Raw genomic sequence first — 22476 nt, forward strand, 5'->3', positions numbered from 1 at the left:
GTGGTGTTACCTTCATTTGGCAGTATAAGGAGGACAGGAGATAAATCCAGGAAGTTTGCCTCCAGACTCTCACTCACAGCCACTATGCTGTTACAACATTTATGTTGCATTAAAAAAATTTTTTTAAAATGTTTATTCATTTTTTTTGAGGGGGGGGGGCAGAGAGATAAGGGGACAGAATCCCAAGCAGGCTCTGAGCTGTCAGCACAGAGCACAAGGTGGAGCTGGAACCCAGGAACCCTGAAATCACGACCTGAGCCGAAGTTGGACACTCAACCCACTGAGCCACCCAGGTGTCTCTTTTTGTTGCATTTTCATGGATACACTTATACTTTTTAGGTTGGGTTACATTTAAATATAATGTATCCTTTTTTTCCCCAGTCAATGGCATTTTAAAATCAGAAATACCTGCCTGGTTGGATCAGGCGATGCATATCTTGCACGGCTCCAAATCAATCGTGGATCGGTGGGCAGGTGTTGCAAGTTGGAGGAAGTGAGCCTGATTTTCAGAACCCTATCATCTTTGAACTGGTGAAAGCTACTGAGAGAAAAGTGTCAGTAAGGAGAAATGTGTTCAGCGGTTTTGAAAGCTTTCCTCCATACGAAACGACCTACTTCTACCTGTCGGAATCCTTCTGAACCTTTCGATGCTCACCCCAAATGCCAGCTCCTTCAGGAAGTAGTCTCTTAGTTATATGAGAAGATATACGTGGGAGATATTTCCAAGTTATTACAAGGTGAAGTTAGTTAGTGAAAGACGGATTTTATCATTAAAGCTACCCTCGCTCCTCTCCTGACCTCAGTTTCCCTAAACTTAAAGTGGTGGCTTAGCCTATCTCTTCCTTCGGTAATTCTACTCTCAGCCTCTACACATTTCTGCCTAAGCTGCCTTGAAAAGCAACTCTCCTTCCTCAGACCTGCAGGCGGCGGCTCCTCCGCGTTGGCAGCTCAGCAGGGCGGGGCTGAGAAGCCGGAGAAGAGGCGGAGGCTTCGAGGGAAGCGCGGAGCGCAGCCACGTGACTTCCTTCCCAAGGAGCCTCAGCCGCTGGCCTCCCAGCAACCGGTGCGTCCCGCCTAACGACTCCTGCGCCTCCCGGTTGGCCCTCGGGGACGCTTGTGGCAAGGAGGCACCCACGGTCGCGCTGTTCATTGGCTCGAGCTGCCGTCGCTCAGGTGTGTTGCCGGAGCGCCCGCAGGCGGTGCTTCCGGAAGCCCCTCCCATTGGCCGCCGGCTTCGTGGCTGGCTGGCGGAGGCTGTCACTCCCGGGCGGTTTCCCTGTGGCCGCCGCTCAGCTGGGGGCGGGAGGAAGAGGGGCCGGACTGGGGCCTGACGAGCCGCCGCTGCCGCCACCGTCTTCGCGGCTGCTATGACCAGCGGACGAGGCGCCCTCCGCAGCTCCGCGCAGCGCTAGTCGCGGCCGTGCGCCCGCCGTAGCTGTCTGTCCCCAGCGCAGCCGCTCCCGCGGCTCCCTCGGCTCTTCTCGCGCCGCCTGCGAGGCGAGGCGGAGGCAGGATGAAGATGACGGTGGATTTCGAAGAGTGTCTGAAGGACTCGCCCCGCTTCAGGTAACCGGCGAGGCCGCCCAGCGGCCGTCACCCCGGAGCTGCCTCCCCCGGGGGTGGGGGCGTGAAAGCAGGCCCGCTGAGCGCGCCGAGGGCCCTGCAGTCCGCGCCTTCCGACGAGGCCAGCGGCCGTTGTCGCAGCTCGGACCCGGCGAGGGCACTGCAGCCCCAACTGACCCTTGCTGAGGGCTGAGGCTGGGCCGGGAGGGGGACGTCGCCCCCTCGTCCCGCTTCCTCACCCTCTGCCCCGGGGAGGAGCGCCCAGACGCCGGGAGCACCGTCCGCTTCGAGGAACCAGGGTGCAGCCGCGTCCCCGGAGACTCGTGCCCTTTGCGGGCGCGCGCTCTCGTCCCCTTCCTCTTGCTGCTCTTTTCCCCTTCCTTCCGCTCCTTCTTCGTTTCCACTCCCACCCCACCCCCTCTTTGAGGAGCTTGCAGTGCACCCTCTTGCAGTTCACTTAGTTCCTCTTTGCGCTTTTCCGCTCCCCCTTACCCCGGGGAGGAAGGAGTGGGGCGAACTGGGACTGCTGCTGCTTGCGTGTCCCCTGCCAGGGGGGCGCTCCGGGAGGCGCTGGCGGTGGATTTGCACCGGAGCTGGGGGCGGGAGGGCTTTGACCAACCCGCATTCTATGCACCCTGACGCGAGACGGTCTGCTTTTCTTTCCACTTGAGCTCTCCCCGCTGTCGAGAGGTACTGGGCTGAGGGCTGAGGACTAAGAGAAACAGTGCATTTCTGTTTTGAGAACGGAAGTAGGAGGGCCCTGAAGATTGGATGTGTGTTCCTCTTCCAGCAGCGTCCGTCCGGGAGGGCCCCGGATCACACTCGGATGCTCCCAGTGGATCTGTCACGTAAACCGACGTGGTGGCACTCCGATTCACATGGGCTGGCCTGCTTCCCATGTGAGAGGCGGCAGTCCCGAGGGCGTCCAGAGTACTTGTTCTTGACGTTCCGGGCATCCTAGGACACTCTTAATTGTTTCTGGAGAATAGTTTTGATAGATTGTATTTTATGGCCATTTATAAGGCTGTCCTTAGGCCTTAAAAAAAAAAAAAATGCGGCCATAGACTTGATTTAGACACTGACATTTCTTGAAAGCGCTCCCTGAGCATTGGTGTGTGTGTGCCCGATGATCTCTAGGCCAAGCCTCATTGTAAATTCTTGTATCCTTCTCCTGGGAACTCACTGTTCGTTCTTATCACTGATTTCCCATTCTCTTTTCAGTGAAAAGCAAAGAAAAAGAATTGTAAAACTAAGGAACTCCTACGTCTAAGAGAAAATTTAAGAACGTGTTTTTGTTTTGACTTTTGCTTTTTTTTTGGCGGGGGAGGAGTGTTAATTTTATTTGGAGCTTAGGGCTAGGGCTGTTGCTTGTAAAAAGCTGCATCTGGTTTGATTGCTATTGTAGGTATTAGTTTTTAAAAGTTTTATGCTCCGTGTGAATAAAGGTCCTGGAGGAAACACACATGGGTTGCTTAGGACAACTCTGTAGGTTACAGTCCAGACTGTGGCGAATGAAGTAATTTTTGAAGTGTACCTCAGAATACTCTGCTTTTTGTGAATTTTATTTATATGACTCAGCCTTTTTTTTTTTTTTTTTAAGTTTATTTATTTTGAGAGAGAGAGAGAGAGCATGAGCACACCAGCGGGGGAGGGGAAGGGGGGTGGGAGAGAGAATCCCAAGCAGGCTCTTTGCTGTCAGTGCAGGCCTCCAAGTGTGGCTGGATCCCTCCAACCACAAGATCATGAGCTGAGCAGAAATCAACAATTGGAAGCTTAGCAGACTGAGACACCCAGGTGCCCCAACTTTTTTTTTTTTTTTTAATGAAGTAACAGCGTTTTCCCTCTGGAGAGTGTGGCTGTGTGCTCAATTTATTTCACATTTTAAGTTCGATGTTTTAAAAAAAAGGTGAGAGAAGTGATATGGAAATACTTGTAGCCACTGGTTTTGTTCATAGACCATGTGATGTCTCTGTTTTTGAAATCAAAGAATATAAAATAAGAGGGAAAGATACTGATTAAGTTGTATGGAATATTATAGTGAATTTTGTTAAACTTGAATATAATGTCTGTTCAATTTTAATTAAATAGTAGAGATTTTTCAAGAGTTGCTTCCAGTATTCCAGTTATCGTTGGCTGCAAATTGGGAAGAGAAATCAAGATCCAAAGAACTCCAATATCTGGTATACATTTTTGGAACTAGATTAGATTTGCAAAAGAGGGAAGTACACTGAGAAGTATAAGTCTCATCATTCACATTCCTAATTTTTCCAGTCTTTCTATAACCCCATTAGTATGAAGTTTGTATAGCATTTGAAAAGAATATTTTAGAGTCTTTTACTCATATGCTTTATGTATAAGAGAAACTTGACTTTTAAGAGTATTGTGCATGTTGTGGGTGATATATTGAATCTTTCATATTAGGTTTGTGAGGGCTGGGCTTCTTTTCTTTCATTTTTGTTTTCTCATAGTAAGGCAGCTACACTGTTTATTCCTTGTAGTGTCCTGATCTGTTGTGTTGTTTTTTTTTTAAACTGATTCTTACTTTTATTTTCCTTCACAAGTGAATCTTAAAAAAGTATACATATTTTTTTTAAAGTTTATTTTTGAGAGAGAGAACAAGAGCATGAGCTCCGGTGGGGGGCAGAGGATCTGAAGCAGGCTCCGCCCTGACAGCAGAGAGCCTGATGTGGAGCTTGAACCCATGAACTGGGAGATCACAACTGAATCGAAGTCGGATTCTTTTTTTTTTTTTTAATTTTTTTTAATGTTTATTTTTGAGACAGAGAGAGACAGAGCATGAATGGGGGGGGGGGGCAGAGAGAGAGGGAGACACAGAATCGGAAGCAGGCTCCAGGCTCTGAGCCATCAGCCCAGAGCCTGATTCGGGGCTCCAACTCACGAACCGTGAGATCGTGACCTGAGCTGAAGTCGGAGGCTCAACCGACTGAGCCACCCAGGCGCCCCTCGAAGTCGGATTCTTAACTGACTGAGCCATCCAGGCGCGCCTTCACAAACGAATCTTATGGCATTTAAGTCTGGCGTGGAGACATAACTACCTTGGATACTATAGAATTGATGCAGAAGGCAGATCTTGCTGAAGAAAAATTTCATCAGTGTTCAAGTGTAAACATTAATTTTCTTGCTAAGTTGATAAGGAAAATAGTGGGGGGATTGGTTGAAGTAGGGAGAGGATGTTACTATTGCAACGTTGTCTTTAGTAATTTGAATAGAGCCAAAGCCAATGGTTACTTTTACATTCCAAAGCCCTTTTTTTTGGTTTTGTTTTTAGATTGGAGGGCACATTGCATTGTGTAATTTTGTGTAAATAAAAAATTCCCTTTTTAGTTTTTTAAAAACCAGTCTAAAGGTCAAAATCTTGTTCATCTAAAACTCTACAAGAAAGTACACGTTTAAGTGTACTTTTTTTTTTAAGTGGGAATTTTCCATTTTGACCAACATATCTTGAAGAAGTTTGAATTTGTTTGGACTCTAATTTTTTGGGTAGTTGCTCTTTAAAATTTTATAAAATTTTAATAAAAATTGTGCTTTTCCTCTACTTAAACATATTATGGTTCATGCAGGAAGTGAATATTTTGTTTGAAACAAAAAATTGAATTTGCGCTTTCTGAATTCTGAAGCATTTTTGTTCTAACCAGTGTTCAAATGTAAAAATATTGGCATTAGCAAGTCTTCAAAACTTTTGTCTTTACCTGATACATTTATGTTTTATCCTAGCCGGTGTTTATTGTGCACCATTCTGAAGGTTTTCCATTTGTAGTTTCTATTTCAGATATGGTCCTTGTTGGAAGAACTTAGGAAAACCATCTTAAAAAAGATGTTTTGTGGAGAAAGGTTTTAATGGGTGAAAGACATTGACATAAGATGTAATTATATATGTATTAGTTATGTTTTGCTCTTAAACTAGTGCCAATCCTGGCTGCATTGCCACTTTACCTTCCATCTTTGAAACAGATACACTCTTAACAACTGACACTTTACACATGGCAAATATAGTGGGTGAGGGATGAGGGGAATTGTATTTTCTTTCAGACACAATAGAATGGAATTAATTATAAAGTAGTTTTATCATGAACCAAAATACAGGAATCCTGCTGTTCCCCATTGCAGCTTGTAATTCTTCATTTGATGTAATACCAACTTAAGTTGAACTAAGGAAGAACAAGCTTCTATAATGTGCCAGATTTCATACTAGATGCTTTTATAGCTATTCTCTCACTGAATGTTAAAATATATTGTGAGGTAGCAATTATTCTCATTTTTAAAATAAAAAAATCCAAAACTCAATCTTTTGAGAAGTTAAATTCATTTTTAAAAAAAAAATGTTTATTTATTTTGAAAGAGAGAAAGCTCATGCATGAAGGTGCAAGTGGGGGAGGGGTCTGAAGAGAGGGAGAGAGACTTGCAAGCAGGCTCCACACTCTCATGACCTGAGCTGAGATCGAGAGTTGGACACCTAAACTCCTGAGCCACCCAGGTGCCTGTAAATTCACTTTCTTAAAAGTAGATTTTTAAATGGTGGACCTGGAAGTGAATTCACTCTTGTGCTCTCTCTCCAGCCACAGGCATTAATTAGCTGCATTAATTAAATTTGCATTAAGTATGTTTATGATGTTTGTTATCATACAGAAATTTAAAAACTGACTTTTGTGTATTGCCTAGAAAAGTCTCCCCTATCCCATTATTATTTATAGGATATTTTTCTATCATTTCATAGTAATTTTTAGTTTTATGTAATGCAACTGGATTTTAGTTTTGAGAGATCATCTACTTTTCTTTCCTTCCTAATGGAAGCCACTTGTCCTAACACCTTTTATTGAATAATTTTCTCCCTCTTGATTTAATATTACATACATACATACATATGTATTTTTCTGTATTCTACTCCTTTTCACTAATGTATTTATTCTTCAAATGTCAATATTTACAATACTTTATAGTCTGTTATGATATCTGGTGGGACAAGTTTACCATAATTTTTTTTTTTTCAGAAATTTACTGACCTTGAATATTTTGTCTTTGCAGTAGTTTCTTCAATTTCAGAAGAGGGTATGCCTTTTTAATGCATTTTGACCTAATTTCTTTAAAACTTTTTCTTATGTAAAATTTCAGTGATGATCCAACTATATCTGTTTACAAGAAACATACTTTAGTTTTTTCTTTAACAACCGTTTATTTTTATTTATTTATTTTTAAGTAATCACACCCAATGTGGGGCTCAAACTCATAAGAAGCATACTTTAGAGGTGCCTGGGTGGCTCAGTCAGTTAAGCCCCCGACTCATGATTCGATGATCTCATTGTTCGATGGTTTGAGCCCTGCCTTGGGCTCTGTGCTGACAGCTCAGAGCCTGCAGCCTGCTTTGGATTCTGTGGTTCTGTCTCTCTCTGCCCCTCCCCTGCTCATGCTTTGTCTCTCTCTGTCTCTCAAAAATAAATGTATGTTTAAAAAAGTTAAAAGCATACTTTAGATTCAAAGGTGCAAAAAGATTGGAAGTAAAGGGACAAAAAAGATAAATCATTCAAACAATACTCAAAAGACAGCTGGAATGACTATACTAATGTCAGCTAAAATATATCTTAAGACAAAAATTACTAAAGATAAAGGACATTTTATAATAATAAAATAGTCAATCCATCAGGAAGACATAACACCTACAAACATGCATTTAGCAGAGCACCAAAATACATAAAGCAAAAATTGACAGAATTGAAGGAACAAATAGAGAGTTGGAGACATAAATATTTCTTTTTTTAATGTTTATTTTATTTTTGAGAGAGAGAGAGAGAGGGAGACAGAATCGCAAGCAGGCTCTATGCTGCCAGTGCAGAGCCCGATGTGGGGCTTGAATGCACGAATTGTGAAATTATGACCTGAGCCAAGATCAAGGTTGGACACTTAATGGACTGAGCCACCCAGGCACCTCTAAATACTTTAAATAATGGGTAGAACAACTAAGCAGAAGATCAACAAGGAAGTAGAAGATGTGAACAACAGTATAAACAAACAAGATAATAATAGATATATAATAAATGGCTATATAATAGGTATAATTATAATAGATGTAATTAATAGATATTTATAGAACATGTCACGCAACAAAAGCAGAATTTCCGTTCTTCTCAAGTACACGTGAAACATTTTCCAGCATAGTCTATATGTTAGGCTATTAAACAAGCTTCAGTAAATTTGAAAGTTTTGAAACCATACAAAATATGTTCTTTGACCACAATGAAATGAAATTAGAAATCAGTAACAGAAGAAAATCTGAAAAATTCACAAATATGTGGAAATTAAGTAACATACTCCAAAGTAACCAATGGATTTGAGAAGAGATCATAAAGGAAATTAGGAAATACTTTAGACAAATGAAAATAAAACCACATACCAAAGCTTATGGGATGCAGCTAAAGCAGTGCCTAGAGGGACATTTATACCTGTAAACACCTGTAAATACCTGTGATCAAACCATCCATCTCGAGCAAACTGATTTCAAAGCAGATGGAGGAACTAAAGAAGACTAGAGCAGAAATAAATGAAAGTTGAGACTCAAAGAACAATAGAAAAAGTCATGAAACCAAAAGTTAGTTTTTCAAAAAGATCAGTAAAATTGACAAGTCTTTAGACTGACCGACCAAGAAAAAAGAAGACTCAAACTGCTAGATTCAGGAACGAAAGGGAGGCTATTGCTTTGTCCTACAGAAACAGAAAGGGTTATAAGAGAACACTGTAAATAATTCTAACAAGTTAACAAGTTAAGCTAGATGAAATGCATATATTCCTAGAAAGATGCAATCTACTGAAACCAACTCAAGAAGAAATAGAAAATCTAAATAGAGTTAGAGAGAGAGAGAGAGAGAGAGAGAGAGAGAGATTGAATTAGTAATCAAAAAGCTTCCCCAAAGGAAAAGCCCAGGCCAAGATGGCCTTACCAAAGAATTCTTCCAAGTGTTTACAAGTGACTAACAATACTCTTACAAACTTTTTAAATGAAATAGAAGAGGAGGTGTCACTCAGACCAAGTAATTCTGTGAGGCTAGTATTACAAAAGCCAAAGATACCACAAGAAAACAACAGACTGATATCCCTTATAAATAGTTATAAAAGTCCTTAATAAAATATTGGCAAACCCAATATAGCAATATATAAAAAGGATTGTATATCATGACCAAATAAGATTTATCCAGGAATGCAAAAATCAATGAATGTAATATACCACATTAGTAGAATAAAGAGCAAAAACTATGTAATTTTTTTTTTTTTATTTGAGAGAGAGAGTGAGAGTGTGAGTGAGGGAGAGAGGCAGAGGGGGAGAGGGAGAGAGAATCTCAAGCAGGTTCCACGTTCACCATGGAGCCTGATACGGGGCTTGAACCCATGAACCTGGGATCTTGGCATGAGCCGAAATGGAGTCGACTGCTCACTCAACTGAGCCACCCAGGCACCTCTGTAATCATTTTAATGGGTACAGAAAAAGCATTTGGCAATCCCACACACTTTCCTGGTGAAAATACTTTCATGGTGAAAATAATAAAGCATGAATAGAGTACTTCCTCAACTTGGTAAAGGATATCTATGAAACATTCCGGGCTAACATCATACTTAAGGGTGAAAGACTAAAAGTTTTCCCTTACAGCCATGAACAAAAGTCTGTCCACTTCTGTTCCACAATGTAGTGGGGGTTATAACCAGAGTATTTGGTGGGAAAGAAAAATAAAAGGCATCTGTATAAATAAAGAAATAGTGGGACACCTGGGTGGCTCAGTCAGTTAAGCATCCAACTCTTGATTCAGCTCAGGTCATGATCTCACAATCTTGGAGATCAAGCCCTGTCTTGGGCCCTGTGCTGGGCATGGAGCCTGTTTAAAATTCTCTTTCCCTCTCCTGCTGCCCCTACCCCGCTCACACATGCTCTCTCTTAAAAAAAAAAGGTAGTAAAATTGTCTTTACTCTTAGATTATATATCTTGTATATAGAAAATCTTAAGGAATCTACCAAAATCAGTTGAAACTAGTAAGTTCATCAAGGCTGCAGGATGTAAGGTCAGTGTACAGAAGTCATTTGTATTTCTGTGTACTAGCAAAGAAAATCATTCCATTTGACAGTGGCATCAAAAAAGGATAAAATACATGAACATAAATTTAACCAACGAAGTATAAGACTAAACACTGAAAACCATATAATATCACTGAAAGAACTTAAAGACCTAAATAAATGGAAAGATATTCCACGTTCATGGATCAGAAGGCTTAATATTATTAAGATTACAATATCCCAAATTGATCTACAGACTAAACACAATCTCTATCAAAGTTTTAGCTAATTTCTGTGAAGATTGGTAAGCTGATCCTAAAATTCATATGGAAATGAAAGTGACCCAGAATAGACAAAACAATCTTGAAAAAGAAGAACAAAATTGGAGGGTTCACTTCCCAGTTTAAAAACATTACAAAACTAGGGCACCTGGGTGGCTCAGTCAGTTATGTGTCTGACTTTGGCTCAGGTCATGAGCCCCGTGTCGGGCTCTGTGCTAACAGCTCGGAGCTGGAGCCTGCTTCAGATTCTGCGTCTCCCTCTCTCTCTGTCCCTCCCCCGCTCATACTCAGTCTGTCTCTCTCATAAATAAATAAATAAATAAATAAATAAATAAATAAATAAATGAAAAAAGAAACACTACAAAGCTATTGTAATCAAGACAGTGTGGTATTAGCATCAAAGCAAGATATATATACATCAGTGGAATAGAATTGAGAGTCCAGAGACCCTTACATTTATGGTAAACCAGGTTTTGACAAGGGCTCCAGTATAATCAGTGAAGAAAGAATAACTTTTTAAACAAATGGTGCTGGAACAACTGGATATCTACATATAAAAGAATGAATTTAGACCCCTGTATTGGATCATATGCAAAATTAGGTCAAAATGGATCACAGACCTAAATATAAGAGCTAAAACTATAAAATTCTTAGAAAACATGGAAGTAAATGTTTGTGGTCTTGAATTAGGCAATGGTTTTTTAGATATGATGCCTAAAGTACAAGCAACTAAAGAAAAAATTGACAAATTGGATTTCATCAACATTTAAAACTTTCGTGCTTCAAAGGACACATCAAGAATGTGAAAAGACAACCTTCGACCTTTAGAGTGGTAGGAAATATTTGCAAATCATGTAAGGGATTTGTATCCAAAGAATATAAAGAACTCTACAGCTCAACAATAAGAGCAAATAACCTAATTAAAAATGGGCAAAAGATTTGGATAAACATAAGATATACATATGATCGGTAAGCACATGAAAGCTGCTCATGATCATTGTTCAGCATATATTCAGTAACTATTTTGGGATTCTGTATTGCGAATCTTCTGGCTTCAAATTGGCTTTACCAGTGCACTTTGAAGACTTAGACTCTGGTCTAAGTGAGTTACTGTTCTTTTTATCTGCCTTTCAGTTGCCAGAATTGTGTTGCTACTGTTGTTATTGCTTCTCTTTTTTGTCTTTGTGGCTTAGCACTTAAAAAAATTTTTTTTCCTGTCATTTTAATTGGACTTTGGAGAAGATGGAGGTAAATGGGTGTATCTAACCTGCAGTGTTTAACTGGAAGTTTCTGTGCCGTTGATAGGGCAAAGCATAATTTGTACTGAGAACACTTATTTAGGGTAGTGAATATGGATCAAGTATATAAACTCTAAAAGCAGATGATCTGTTTGACTTCTTTTTCACTTATTGGTAGTGAGAGACCTTTGGGCAGGTTTCTTAATTTTTCTCAGCCTCCGTGAATAAGAATAATACTGTATTTCATAGAAGTAGATAGGGAGGAACCCACTTAATAATGGTAATTCCCTTTCCTCTTTTGTATCCTTGAAAGGAAGTTTGATGATTTAGTTAAAGATGCTGCTTTCCTATGTGGAAATAAACTACCAGTTGGGAGTGTCTAGAATGCATGAAGAATTAGACATGTTACTTGTATGTATGAAAATCATCTGTGTTGTGGATAATGAAAGACTATAAATAGATGGGCAAACTTCACTTAACTTTGTAAAAGGAGACCAGTAAAGGTCTTAAAAAAGAGCCATTTATAGATTTTATGTTTGTAGTATTTAAGAAGGTAGAGTGAGCAAAAGAAGAGGAGGAAAAAAAACCAAAATGGAAGACACAATGCCTTAAAGATTTACAACTGAAATGCTGTCAGAGCAAAGGATAAGTAAACTGAGAAGTCATGGAAGAAAACTACTGTGAGGAAATATATGTTTATTTGAGATTACCAGAAGTCTATTTCCTTTGAATTATATCTCTGGAAGGATCTGGAAGTTAGATGAGAAAAAATGTGAGTTAAATGACTATATCGCTATTCCTATTCCAGAGATGAAGAATTCTCACAGAAAGAGTTGACTAGATTATAATCCTGTAGTAATTTGTATTTTGAATAAGGGGTGCCTGACTGGCTCAGTCAGTGGAGCATGCGACTCTGATCTCAGGGTTGTAAGTTCAAATCCCACATTGGGTAGAGAGATTACTTAAAAAAAAAAAAAAGTCAGGATTCTTTAATGAAATATAGTTAGTTTTCCCTTTACATTTTTTATATTTTCTGTGATGCCCCAGACATACTCAAATTTAAATATAAAAATTTTCACTGATAAAAAAATACAGTGCAGTACACAGTAAAACAGTTCAATTGAAAGGCGGTAAGTAGAGAGGGTACTCAGACAATTAGTATACAGGATTTAACTTTATGTATTTTAGAGTCCCTTTTAGACAAGATGTGTGCAAAGTGTGTATACTAATGCAAAATTAAAATCGATGGAGCTAACCATTTTAATTTTCGTAGTTCTAGCCAGAATTGTGTTCATTTTTAAATAAACAAAACTTTTCCTGTTGATTTTTTTTTTTTTTTTTTTTTTAATGGTTAACTTGTTGCTTTATGGTTTTACTTTGATTCCCAGTTTTCTGCTTGTTGGGAATCCACCTCTTTGGATTTTTGAGTCAATGTATTACACTAATAATAATAAAGAGACTAGGTTTTATTGGTTATTTTCAGGTAATAGTTTTGTACGGATAAAACAACATACTTCCTAGCACATATATCATTTAATTTGAAGGCATCCTTTGGTATTTCTTTTAGGGTTTATCTGCTGACTAAGAGTTATCTCAGTTTTTGTCTGAAAGTGACTTTGTTTTTCTTTGATGTTGGAAGGCTATTTCCCAAAGCATGGAATAGTAAGTTGGCTTTTTTTTTTTTTTGGAACAATGTCATTTCATTGTCTTTTGTTTGCTTTTTCTGCCTTTATTATTTATGTTACAAGTTTTATTAGTCTTTTTGTTGCTCTTTTGAGGATAATGTATCTTTTTTTCCTCTGCTGTTTTTAAGATTCTTTTTCTTTGACTGGTTTCAGCAATTTTACTATCATGTATGTAGGTGTAGTTTCTGTTTTATTCATCCTGTTTGAGGCTTGTAGTTTCTTCATTCAGTAGACGGTGGGGTTTGCAGGGTATATCTTTCATCAGTTTGTAAAATTCCTGGCTATTACCTCTTTAAATATTTCCTGCTTCTGCTTTACTTTTTTCTCTCCTTCTGACACTCAGTTACATATGTGTTAGAGTCTTTTGTTGTGTCCTTCATGTCTCTCATATTATTTTCTGAAAGGATACACTTCACAGAAAAGTAGAGTATTGTCTATTGATCTATATTCCTGTTTTTTAAGCTCATCTTCTACTGTGTATAATCTGCTGTTAAACCTATTTGTATAGTTCTTCAATTGTGTTTTTCACCCGTAGAAATTTCATTTGGTTTTGTTTTTTATAGATTCTTCTTTGGTGAAAATTGCCACCTTTTCATCTGTTTCTTGAATATTTTTCTCAGGCTTCATGAATATATTATTGCTACTTTTAGTATCTTATGAAACCAATATTTAGTTCATCTGTGTGTCTATTTCTATTTGTTTTTTATTCTTTCTTTCTTCTTCTTTACTTTTTTTTTAGTGGGCCAGCAATTTGATTTAATGCTGTACATTCTATATAAAAAATTGTAAATGCTCTGGGTGAAGTTACCATTCTCTATAGAGCATTCACTCTTTCCTTTGTAGGTAGATAGAGTAGCAGATGATCATCTTAGTTCAATGATGGAATAAGCGTTATTAGTTTCCTATCGCTGCTCTAACAAATTATCCTAAATGTAGTGGCCTAAAACAACAGAAATTCATTATCTTACGTTCCTTTCAATACAGGTCTCACTTGGCAAAAATCAAGATGTTGGCAGGATTGCATTCCTTTCTAGAAGGTCTAGAAGAGAAATTTTTTTTTTTTTTTTTTTTTTTTTTTTTTTACCTTTCCTAGTATCAAGAGGCTGTCCACATTGCTTGGCTCATGACACCCTTCTATTTTGAGAGCCAGCAATAACTGGGGCACTCTCTGTTCTGCCTCCCTCTTTCACTTTATAAAGACCCTTGTGGTAATAATGTTGGGCCTGCTTTGATAATTCCAGGATAATCTCTCCATCCCAAATTACATGATTGTCAATGCTTTTTAAAAAAATTTTTTTTTATTTAATTTATTTTTTAGATTTGTATCCAAGGTAGTTAGCATATAGTGCAACAATGATTTCAGGAGTAGATTCCTTAATGCTCCTTACCGATTTGGCCCATCCTTGTCCCATAATCCCTCCAGTAACCCTTTGTTCTCCATATTTAAGAGTCTCTTATGTTTTGTCCCCCTCCCTGTTTTTTTTTTTTTTTTATTTTTTTATTTTTGCTTCCCTTCCCTTATGTTCATCTGTTTTGTGTCTTAAAGTCCTCATATGAATGAAGTCATGTGATATTTGTCTTTCTTTGACTAATTTTCACCTAGCATAATACCCTCCCAGTTCCATCCGCGTAGTTGCAAATGGCAAGATTTCATTCTTTTTGATTGCCGAGTAATACTCCGTGTGTGTGTGTGTGTGTGTGTGTGTGTGTGTGTTTGTTTATACACACACACCATATCTTCTTTATCCATAGGTGATTATCAATGTTAATTCTATGTGCCACTTTACTTCATCTTTACAGCTTTATTTATTTTCATCTTTATTTATAGGTTTAGGGGATTAGGATGTTGATATCCTTAGCGGACCATTATTCCATCTACCATAATTCCTCCCTCTGGCTCTCAAAGATTCACCTCTCACCTACATGCAAAATATATATATATTTTAAAGTTTTTTTTTTTTTTACATTTATTTATTTATTTATTTATTTATTTTTTAAACGTTTATTTATTTTTGAGACAGAGAGAGACAGAGCATGAACGGGGGAGGGTCAGAGAGAGAGAGGGAGACACAGAATCTGAAACAGGCTCCAGGCTCTGAGCTGTCAGCACAGAGCCTGATGCGGGGCTTGAACTCACAAACCACGAGATCATGACCTGAGCCGAAGTCAGATGCTTAACCAACTGAGCCACCCAGGCGCCCCTACATTTATTTATTTTTGAGAGACAGACTGAGACAAAGTGAGAGCGGGGGAGGGGCAGAGAGAGAGGGAGACACAGGACTGGAAGCAGGCTCCAGGCTCTGAGCTGTCAGCACAGAGCCCGATGTGGGGCTCGAACCCACAGACCGTGAGATCATGACCTGAGCCGAAGTCGGATGCTCAACCGACTGAGCCACCCAGGCACCCCTACATGCAAAATATATTCACCCCATCCTAACATCCCCAAGTCTCAACTCTTGTAGTTTGTATTACCTTATAATCATATTGCAAATTTTTGGCAGTTTTGGTATTTTTTTTTTTTATTTAGTGCTATGTTGTAAATTTTCAATATTGCTAGAAAGATTTTATGATTAAAATATGGTTTATCATATGTTTTATCAAGATGTTATAGCGTAACACTTATTGCTTATATCTGTTTTGGATATGTTGGTCCCCCACTTTTCTGGAGTATAGATAATATGGTAGCTAATAATCTCATGTTACTTACTTTTTTGAAGAGTGTAGGCAAATCGTCTTGTAGAATATCCCACATTCTGAATTTTCTGATTGTTTACTCTGGATAGATTCAGTTTGAACATTTTTGACAAGAATATTCATAGGTGGTGATGTAGTGTTTTCATCAGGAAGCCAATGAAGTTTGGTTGTTTTCTACAATAAGAAGACATATGGGTCACTAATTTGGGTCACTGGTGCTAGGGTGGGGGCCAGAGGGCGGGAGAGGATTGTAGATCAGACGCCTTGAGGTGGGAAGGAACTTGATTTTCAAGGAGCAAAAAGAAGGCCAGTGTGGGTTGGAGCAGAGTGAGCAAGGGGAAGAGTGGTAGGAGATAAGTTCAGAGAGATAGCAGGGATCAGATCATGTTAGGCCTTATAATTCATCCATAGAAAGAAGTTTGGATTTTATGAATAGTGGGATAGGAAGCCATTAGAAATCTCTTAGCAGTGGTGAGCAATTATAAGGCTTATTATATTATAAATATATTATATATTATATATTATATATTATATATTATATATATAATATTTATATAATTATTTTATATATATTATAAAATATTATAAAAATATTTTGACTACTGTTTGGGAAGTGAGTTGTAAAGAGGCAGAAGTGACTATAGAGAGACCAGTTAGGGAAGTCATTGCAGGAAACTAGTTATTAGGCTAGGCCAGGCAAGAGATAATTTGGTAGAGAGTGGAGATAATTTTTGTGGTAGAATCAATAAGAATTGCTGTTGAATTTTTTGTAGGAAATTAGAAGAATAAACGTGACGTTTTTGGCTTTAGCAACTGTGTGTGTAGGGGTATTGCTTACTGATAAGGGGAAGGCAAGGGAAGAACAGGTTTTGGGTAAAAAATCAAGAATTTAATTTTTGTACTTGTTGAGTTTGAGATAAACACCCAGCTGGAGCTAGTAAGCAGAATTGGCACTTCTGTGCAGCCTTTTGTAATTTTACTTTGCAAACTGATATGGTCACATCTCACACTCCTTTTTAGATTATACATAAACTCTCTGGTAATAGAGGCTTCTGGTGTCTCAGCACACTTCCTTGAACACAAGTGTTAGGCTACAGACTTTTTGTTTAAATTTATTTATTTTGAGAGAGTGAGAGAGTGTGTGCACACGAACAGGGAAGGGGCAGAGAGAGAAGGAGAGAGAGAATCCCCACTAGGCTCCACAGTCAGCACAGAGCCCACTGGGGGACCCGATCCCATGAACCATGAGATCATGACCTGAGCCGAAATCAAGAGTCCAGCGCTTAACCAACTGAGCCACCAAGGAGCCCCTAGGCTACAGACATTTATTGCCAAAATTACTTTCATAAAATAGTCTTATATTCTTCATTTTCACATAACATACTCTAATTTTTATTTTAGAACTTTTTTGTTACTGTACTATTGATGAATTGCAAAACTGTAAGTAATATATGAATTGTTTAAATTTTCTTTTCCAATGTAGTAATTAAGTCAAACCAAAATCTTTAGGTCCTCTAAAGGACCTAAAGATTGTCAGGTTGTCATAGTTTTTAAGGGACTCTGACTAGTCTCTTTCTAGGTTACCAACATATTTATATGTGGGGGTTTCTAAGGAGATACTATAATTTAACAAACTGAGCTATTTAGAGAATTAAGTCTTGTTGCACATGTATAGAAAATTTAATAAATGTGTCATATCCTGTCACCTTGATAAACTCTTAATTTTTCAGTTGAATGTCTACTTATAAAATCCAAGTCTTTTTGAAACTGTTGTCCCTGGATCACATGAATCAGAATGAGATATTTGAAAAAAAATAAATGTAACTAAAGCTCCTTAGTAACTATAATTGTTAAGATGTTATAACAGTTGAGAAATCACTGGAATAAGTGTGTTTTTCTAACGTAACTTTTAAAGTGCATACTTATTTGGAGATATATGAGCCTTTTTTTTCTTAAAGTTTGTTTAGTGGGGGGAGGGACAGAGAGAGCGAATCCCAAGCAGATTCCTTGTTGTCAGTGCAGAACCCGAAATGGGGCTTGATCTCATGAACCATGAGATCATGACCTGAGCGGAAATCAAGAGTCTGACGCTTAACCAACAGAACCACCCAGGTGGTTTAAATTTTAAAAATTTAAAAATTTTTGTCAGTGGTTACTTTAAATCTTGTTCTAGTTTATCTATTGCTATGTAATAAACCAACCTAAAATTTAGTTACTTAAACCAACCATTTAGGAAAAAAAACAACCATTTTATTTTGCTCATGGTGTATAGGTCAGGTGTTTGGAATGGTTTTGGCTGGATGGTTCATCTGTGATCCATGTTCTGATAGCTGGGTGGCTGAGGCTGTAAGATCCACTTTCATATCTGCTGCCCTGGTTCTTCTTGGTCTTTCTGCTTTCTCTTCACATGGCATTTCATCCTTCAGAGCTTTCCCTTGTACTCAGGCTTCTCACAGCATGTTTAGTGTTAGGGTAATTGCACTTACATGGCAGCTCATTTTTGTTTGTTTGTTTGTTTGTTTATTTCTTTTGGTAATTTCTGCACCCAATGTGGGGCTCCAACTCATGGCCCTGAGATCAAGAGTTGCATGCTCTTCCTACTGAGCCAACTAGGCACCCTTTGGCAGCTCATTTTTAAGAGACAGGAAGTTGAAGCTACCAGGCCAATTAAAGGCTAAGTTTGGAAAACACACTTTCTACTATATTCTTTTAGAGCAGTCACAGGGGCCACCCAGATTTAAGGGAGTAGGGAAATAGACTCCATATCTTGCTGGAAGAATGACAAGATCATGTGGTAGATGCCCATGTGTCGCCATCTTTGGAAAATACCGTCTGCTGAACATTGTGTCCAGAAATGTCTAAGAAATCATTAAGATGCAATAAGATTGCATATTTAAAGCTACAGCAAGCAGGCTTTATCTGTCACACTGACAATTTAAAGAGTTCCCATTGCTGGGGAAAGTTTAGGGAAATAGTCTTCATACTGTTGGAAAGCGTGTAGTTTGGTAGAGCTTTTTCTTTTTGATTTTTTAAAGTTTTATTTATTTAAATAATCTCTATACCCAACATGAGGCTTAAACTAACGACCCCGAGATCAAGGGTCACACGCTTTTCTGACTGAGCCAGCTAGGTATCCCCAGGTGGAGCTTTTTCAAAGGACAAAGTAGTAAAATATCTCAGAACTTAAAAATACATACTTTGCTTCAACGTTTTTATATCAAGGAAATTCTTCTAAGGGATGATAAGAAAAATGTCAAAGTTATATGAACAAGGATATTTATTTGATTATATATAGAAAAAATTGTGCAAGTAGAAGTTCACTAAGAGCACTGTTTAAATGTAATGATAGCTAACAAAGTACTCTTATATGTACTAGGGCCATCTGAAGTACTTTAATGTTTATTTTTCTTAATTTTTTTTAAAGTTTTTTGAAATGTTTATTTTTGAGGGGGGGGAGGGGCAGAGAGAGAGGGAGACACAGAATCTGAAGTGGGCTCTAGGCTCTGAGCGGTCAGCACAGAGCCCGACGCGGGGCTTGAACTCACAAACTGTGAGATCATGACCTGAAGTCGGATGCTCAACCGACTGAGCCACCCAGGTGCCCCTAATGTTTATTTATTTTGAGAGAGAGAGAGACAGCGCGAGCAGGGGAGGGAGGGGCAGAGAGAGAGGGAGACATAGAATCTGAAGCAGGCTTCAGGCTCTGAGCTGACAGCACAGAGCCCAGTGTGGGGCTGGAACTCACAAACCATGAAATCATGACCTGAGCTGAAGTCGGACACTTAACTGGCTGAGCCACCCAGGCACCCCTCATCTGAAGTACTTTATATGACCTGTGCAGTGATGGAGGATCCCACTCTTAGAAGGGCCCTGTGGTTTAATACTCTACTGTTACTATTTTGAAATTCTTATTTTTTATTTTTTTAATTTCTCTCTCTCTCTATATATATTTTTTAGAGAGAGAAACTTTTTTTTTAAAGTTTATTTATTTATTTTGAGAGAGAGTGAGTGAGGGAGGGAGGGAGGGACGGAGGGAGGGGCAGAGAGAGAAGGAGAGAGAATCCCAAGCAGTCCCTTTGCTGTTAGCATAGTGCCCCATGTGGGACTTGAACCCACAAACTGTGAGATCATGACCTGAGCCCAAGTCAGATGCTTAATTGACTGAACCATCCAGGTGCCCTAGTTTTTGCATTTTTAAAGTTGAAAAATAACAAAAGATAATTTCATGACACAGAAAATTAGACAGAAATTTCAGTGTCTATAATTAATGTTTTATTGGAACACAGCCATGCTTATTTCTTTACATGTATATTTTTTAATGTTTATTTTTGAGAGAGAGAGAGAGTGAGAGCGCGTGCGCGAGCGAGTGAGCAGGGGAGGGGCAGGGAGGGAGGGAGACACAGATTGAAGCAGGCTCCAGGCTCTGAGCTGTCAGCACTGAATCCGATGTGGGGCTCGAACCCACAGACCATGAGATCATGACTGAGCCAAAGTGAGACACCTAACCACCTGAGCCACCCAGGTGCCCCTTGGCTTTTTTTTTTTTTTTTTAAGTTTTATTTATAATGATCAGTGCTATTGGTAAAGAAAAAAACCCCAAACATATTAGTGAAAAATTGAGGCATTATATTCTTCCCCTGTGCCCCCACAGCTTTCTTTTTAATTTCCTTTCTTTGTTTGTTTTTAGCAAATATTATTTTTGTTAAGTTTTAATTCCAGTATAGTTAATATACATATTAGTTTTAGGTATACAATGTAGTGATTCAGCGATTCTATACATTACTCAGTACTCATTAAGTGTTCTCTTTAATCCCCATCACCTATTTCATCCATTCCCCCCCCTCCCCCCCCATACTTCCCCTCTAGTCACCATCAGTTTGTTGTCTGTGTAGTTAAGAGACTGTTTTTTGGTTTGTTTTTTTCCCCCTTTTTTCATTTGTTTTGTTTCTTAAATTCCAAATATGAGTGAAATAATATGTTATTTGTCTTCGTTTGGCTAACTTACTACATTTAGCAGTATACCCTCTAGATCCATCCATGTTGTTGCAAATGGCAAGATTTCACTCTTTTTTATGGCTGAATGATATTCCATTGTATATATGCACCACATCTTCTTCAGTAGACACTTGGGCTGCTTTCATAATTTGGCTATTGTAAATAATGCTGCAATAAACATAGGGGTGTATGTATCTTTTCGAATTAGTGTTTTTATATTCTTTGGGTAGTGGAATTACTGGGTCATATGGTAGTTCTATTTTTAATTTTTTAAAACTTTATTTATTCTCAGACAGTGAGGGCATGCAAGCTGGGGAGGGGCAGAAAGAGAGAATTCCAAGCAAGCTCTGCACTGAAAGCACAGAGCCTGATGTGGGACTTGAACTCACAAAGTATGAGATCGTGACCTGAGCTAAAGTTGGACACTTAACTGACTGAGCCTACCCAGGCGCCACATTTTTAATTTTTTGTAGAATCTCCATGTTATTTTCCAGAATGGTTGTACCAGTTCGCATTCCCACCAACAGTGCATAAAGGTTCCTTATTCTCTACATCCTCGCCAACACTTGTTTTTTCTTGTGTTTTTGATTTTAGCCCTTCTGACAGGTGTGAGGTGATATCTCATTGTGGTTTTGATTTCCATTTCTCTGATGATAAGTGATGAACGTCTTTTCATATGTTTGTTGGCTATCTGTATGTCTTCTTTGGAGAAATGTCTGCTCATGTCTTCTGTCCATTTTTAATTGGGTTATTTCAGTTCTTTGATGTTGAGTTGTAGAAGTTCTTTATATATTTTGGATACTAACCCTTTATCAGCTTTATCAATTGCAGGTATCTTCTCCCATTCCGTAGGTTGTTTTAGTTTTGTTGGCTGTTTTCCTTTGCTACACAAGCTTTCGATGTTGATATAATCCCAATAGTTTATTTTTGGTTGTGTTTCCCTTGCTTCAGGACACATGTCTAGAAAAATATTGCTATGGCTGATGTCAAAGAAATTACTGCCGCTGCTCTTGCTGCTCTCCTCTAGGATTTTTATGGTTTCAGGTCTCACATTTAGGTCCTTAATCCATTTTGAGTTTGTTTTTGTGTATGGTGTAAGGAAGTGGTCTAATTTCATTCTTTTGCGTGTAGTTGTCCAGTTTTCCCAACATCATTTGTTGAGGAGACTTTTTTCCCATTGTATATTCTTGGCTTGTTTGTCAAAGATTAATTGACCATATGATTGTGGGTTACTTCTGGGCTTTCTGTTGTGTTCCATTGATCTATATGTCTGTTTTTGTGCCAGTACCATACTGTTTTCATTACTACAGCTTTGTAGTATAACTTGAAATTTGGGACTGTGAAACCTCCAGTTTTGTTTTTCTTTTTCAAGATTGCTTTGGCTATTTGAGATCTTTCGTGGTTCCAACGAATTTTAGGATTGTTCTAGTTATGTGGAAAACGCTGTTGTGTCTTGATAGAAATTACATGAAATCTGTATTGATTTGGGTAGTATGGATAGTGTAACAATATTTCTTGTTAATATTTAGGCACATTTGCTTGCTCTGTCTTACACACACACATACATGTATATACACATAGCACATACATAAAAAAAAATCATTTGAAAGCTCAGTATGCATCTCCTAAAAATAAGGACATTCTCCCTCATAATACATTTATAACACTAATAATAGTAATTATATCTTCAGATTTTCCCAACTGTGCAAATAATGCCTTGTATAAGTAAGTTTTTCCCACAGCATCTAATCAAGGTTTATGCAGTGGGTTGCTTTTTTATTACCTGAAGCTGAATGTACATTTTTGATTCTTTTTTTTTTTTTTAAGTTTGTTTATTTATTTAGAGAGAGAGAAAGAGCGTGAGCAGAGAGGGGCCAGAGAGAGAGAAAGGGGGAGAGAGAATCTGAAGCAGGCTCCGTGTCATCAGCGCAGAGCCCGACTCGGGGCTTGATATTACAAACTGTAAGA

At 38.7% G+C, this 22476-nt stretch overlaps 1 protein-coding gene across 4 annotated transcripts in view; it reads left to right on the forward strand.

Moving 5' to 3' along the window:
• The first annotated feature begins 1267 nt into the window (after positions 1-1267).
• Positions 1268-22476, forward strand: part of ACAP2 (ArfGAP with coiled-coil, ankyrin repeat and PH domains 2) — a 151975-nt gene continuing 130766 nt past the window's right edge. Inside the window, exon 1 of one of the 4 annotated variants that reach the window (XM_049628374.1) lies at positions 1268-1566. In XM_049628374.1, the coding sequence (XP_049484331.1) occupies positions 1514-1566 (53 nt within the window). In that variant the 5' untranslated portion in view covers positions 1268-1513. The remainder of the gene's footprint in view (positions 1567-22476) is intronic. The other 3 variants (XM_049628373.1, XR_007457289.1, XM_049628372.1) reach the window with 3 other exon arrangements.

Source organism: Panthera uncia, chromosome C2 (assembly GCF_023721935.1).
Source record: "Panthera uncia isolate 11264 chromosome C2, Puncia_PCG_1.0, whole genome shotgun sequence".
NCBI classification, from domain to species: domain Eukaryota; kingdom Metazoa; phylum Chordata; class Mammalia; order Carnivora; family Felidae; genus Panthera; species Panthera uncia.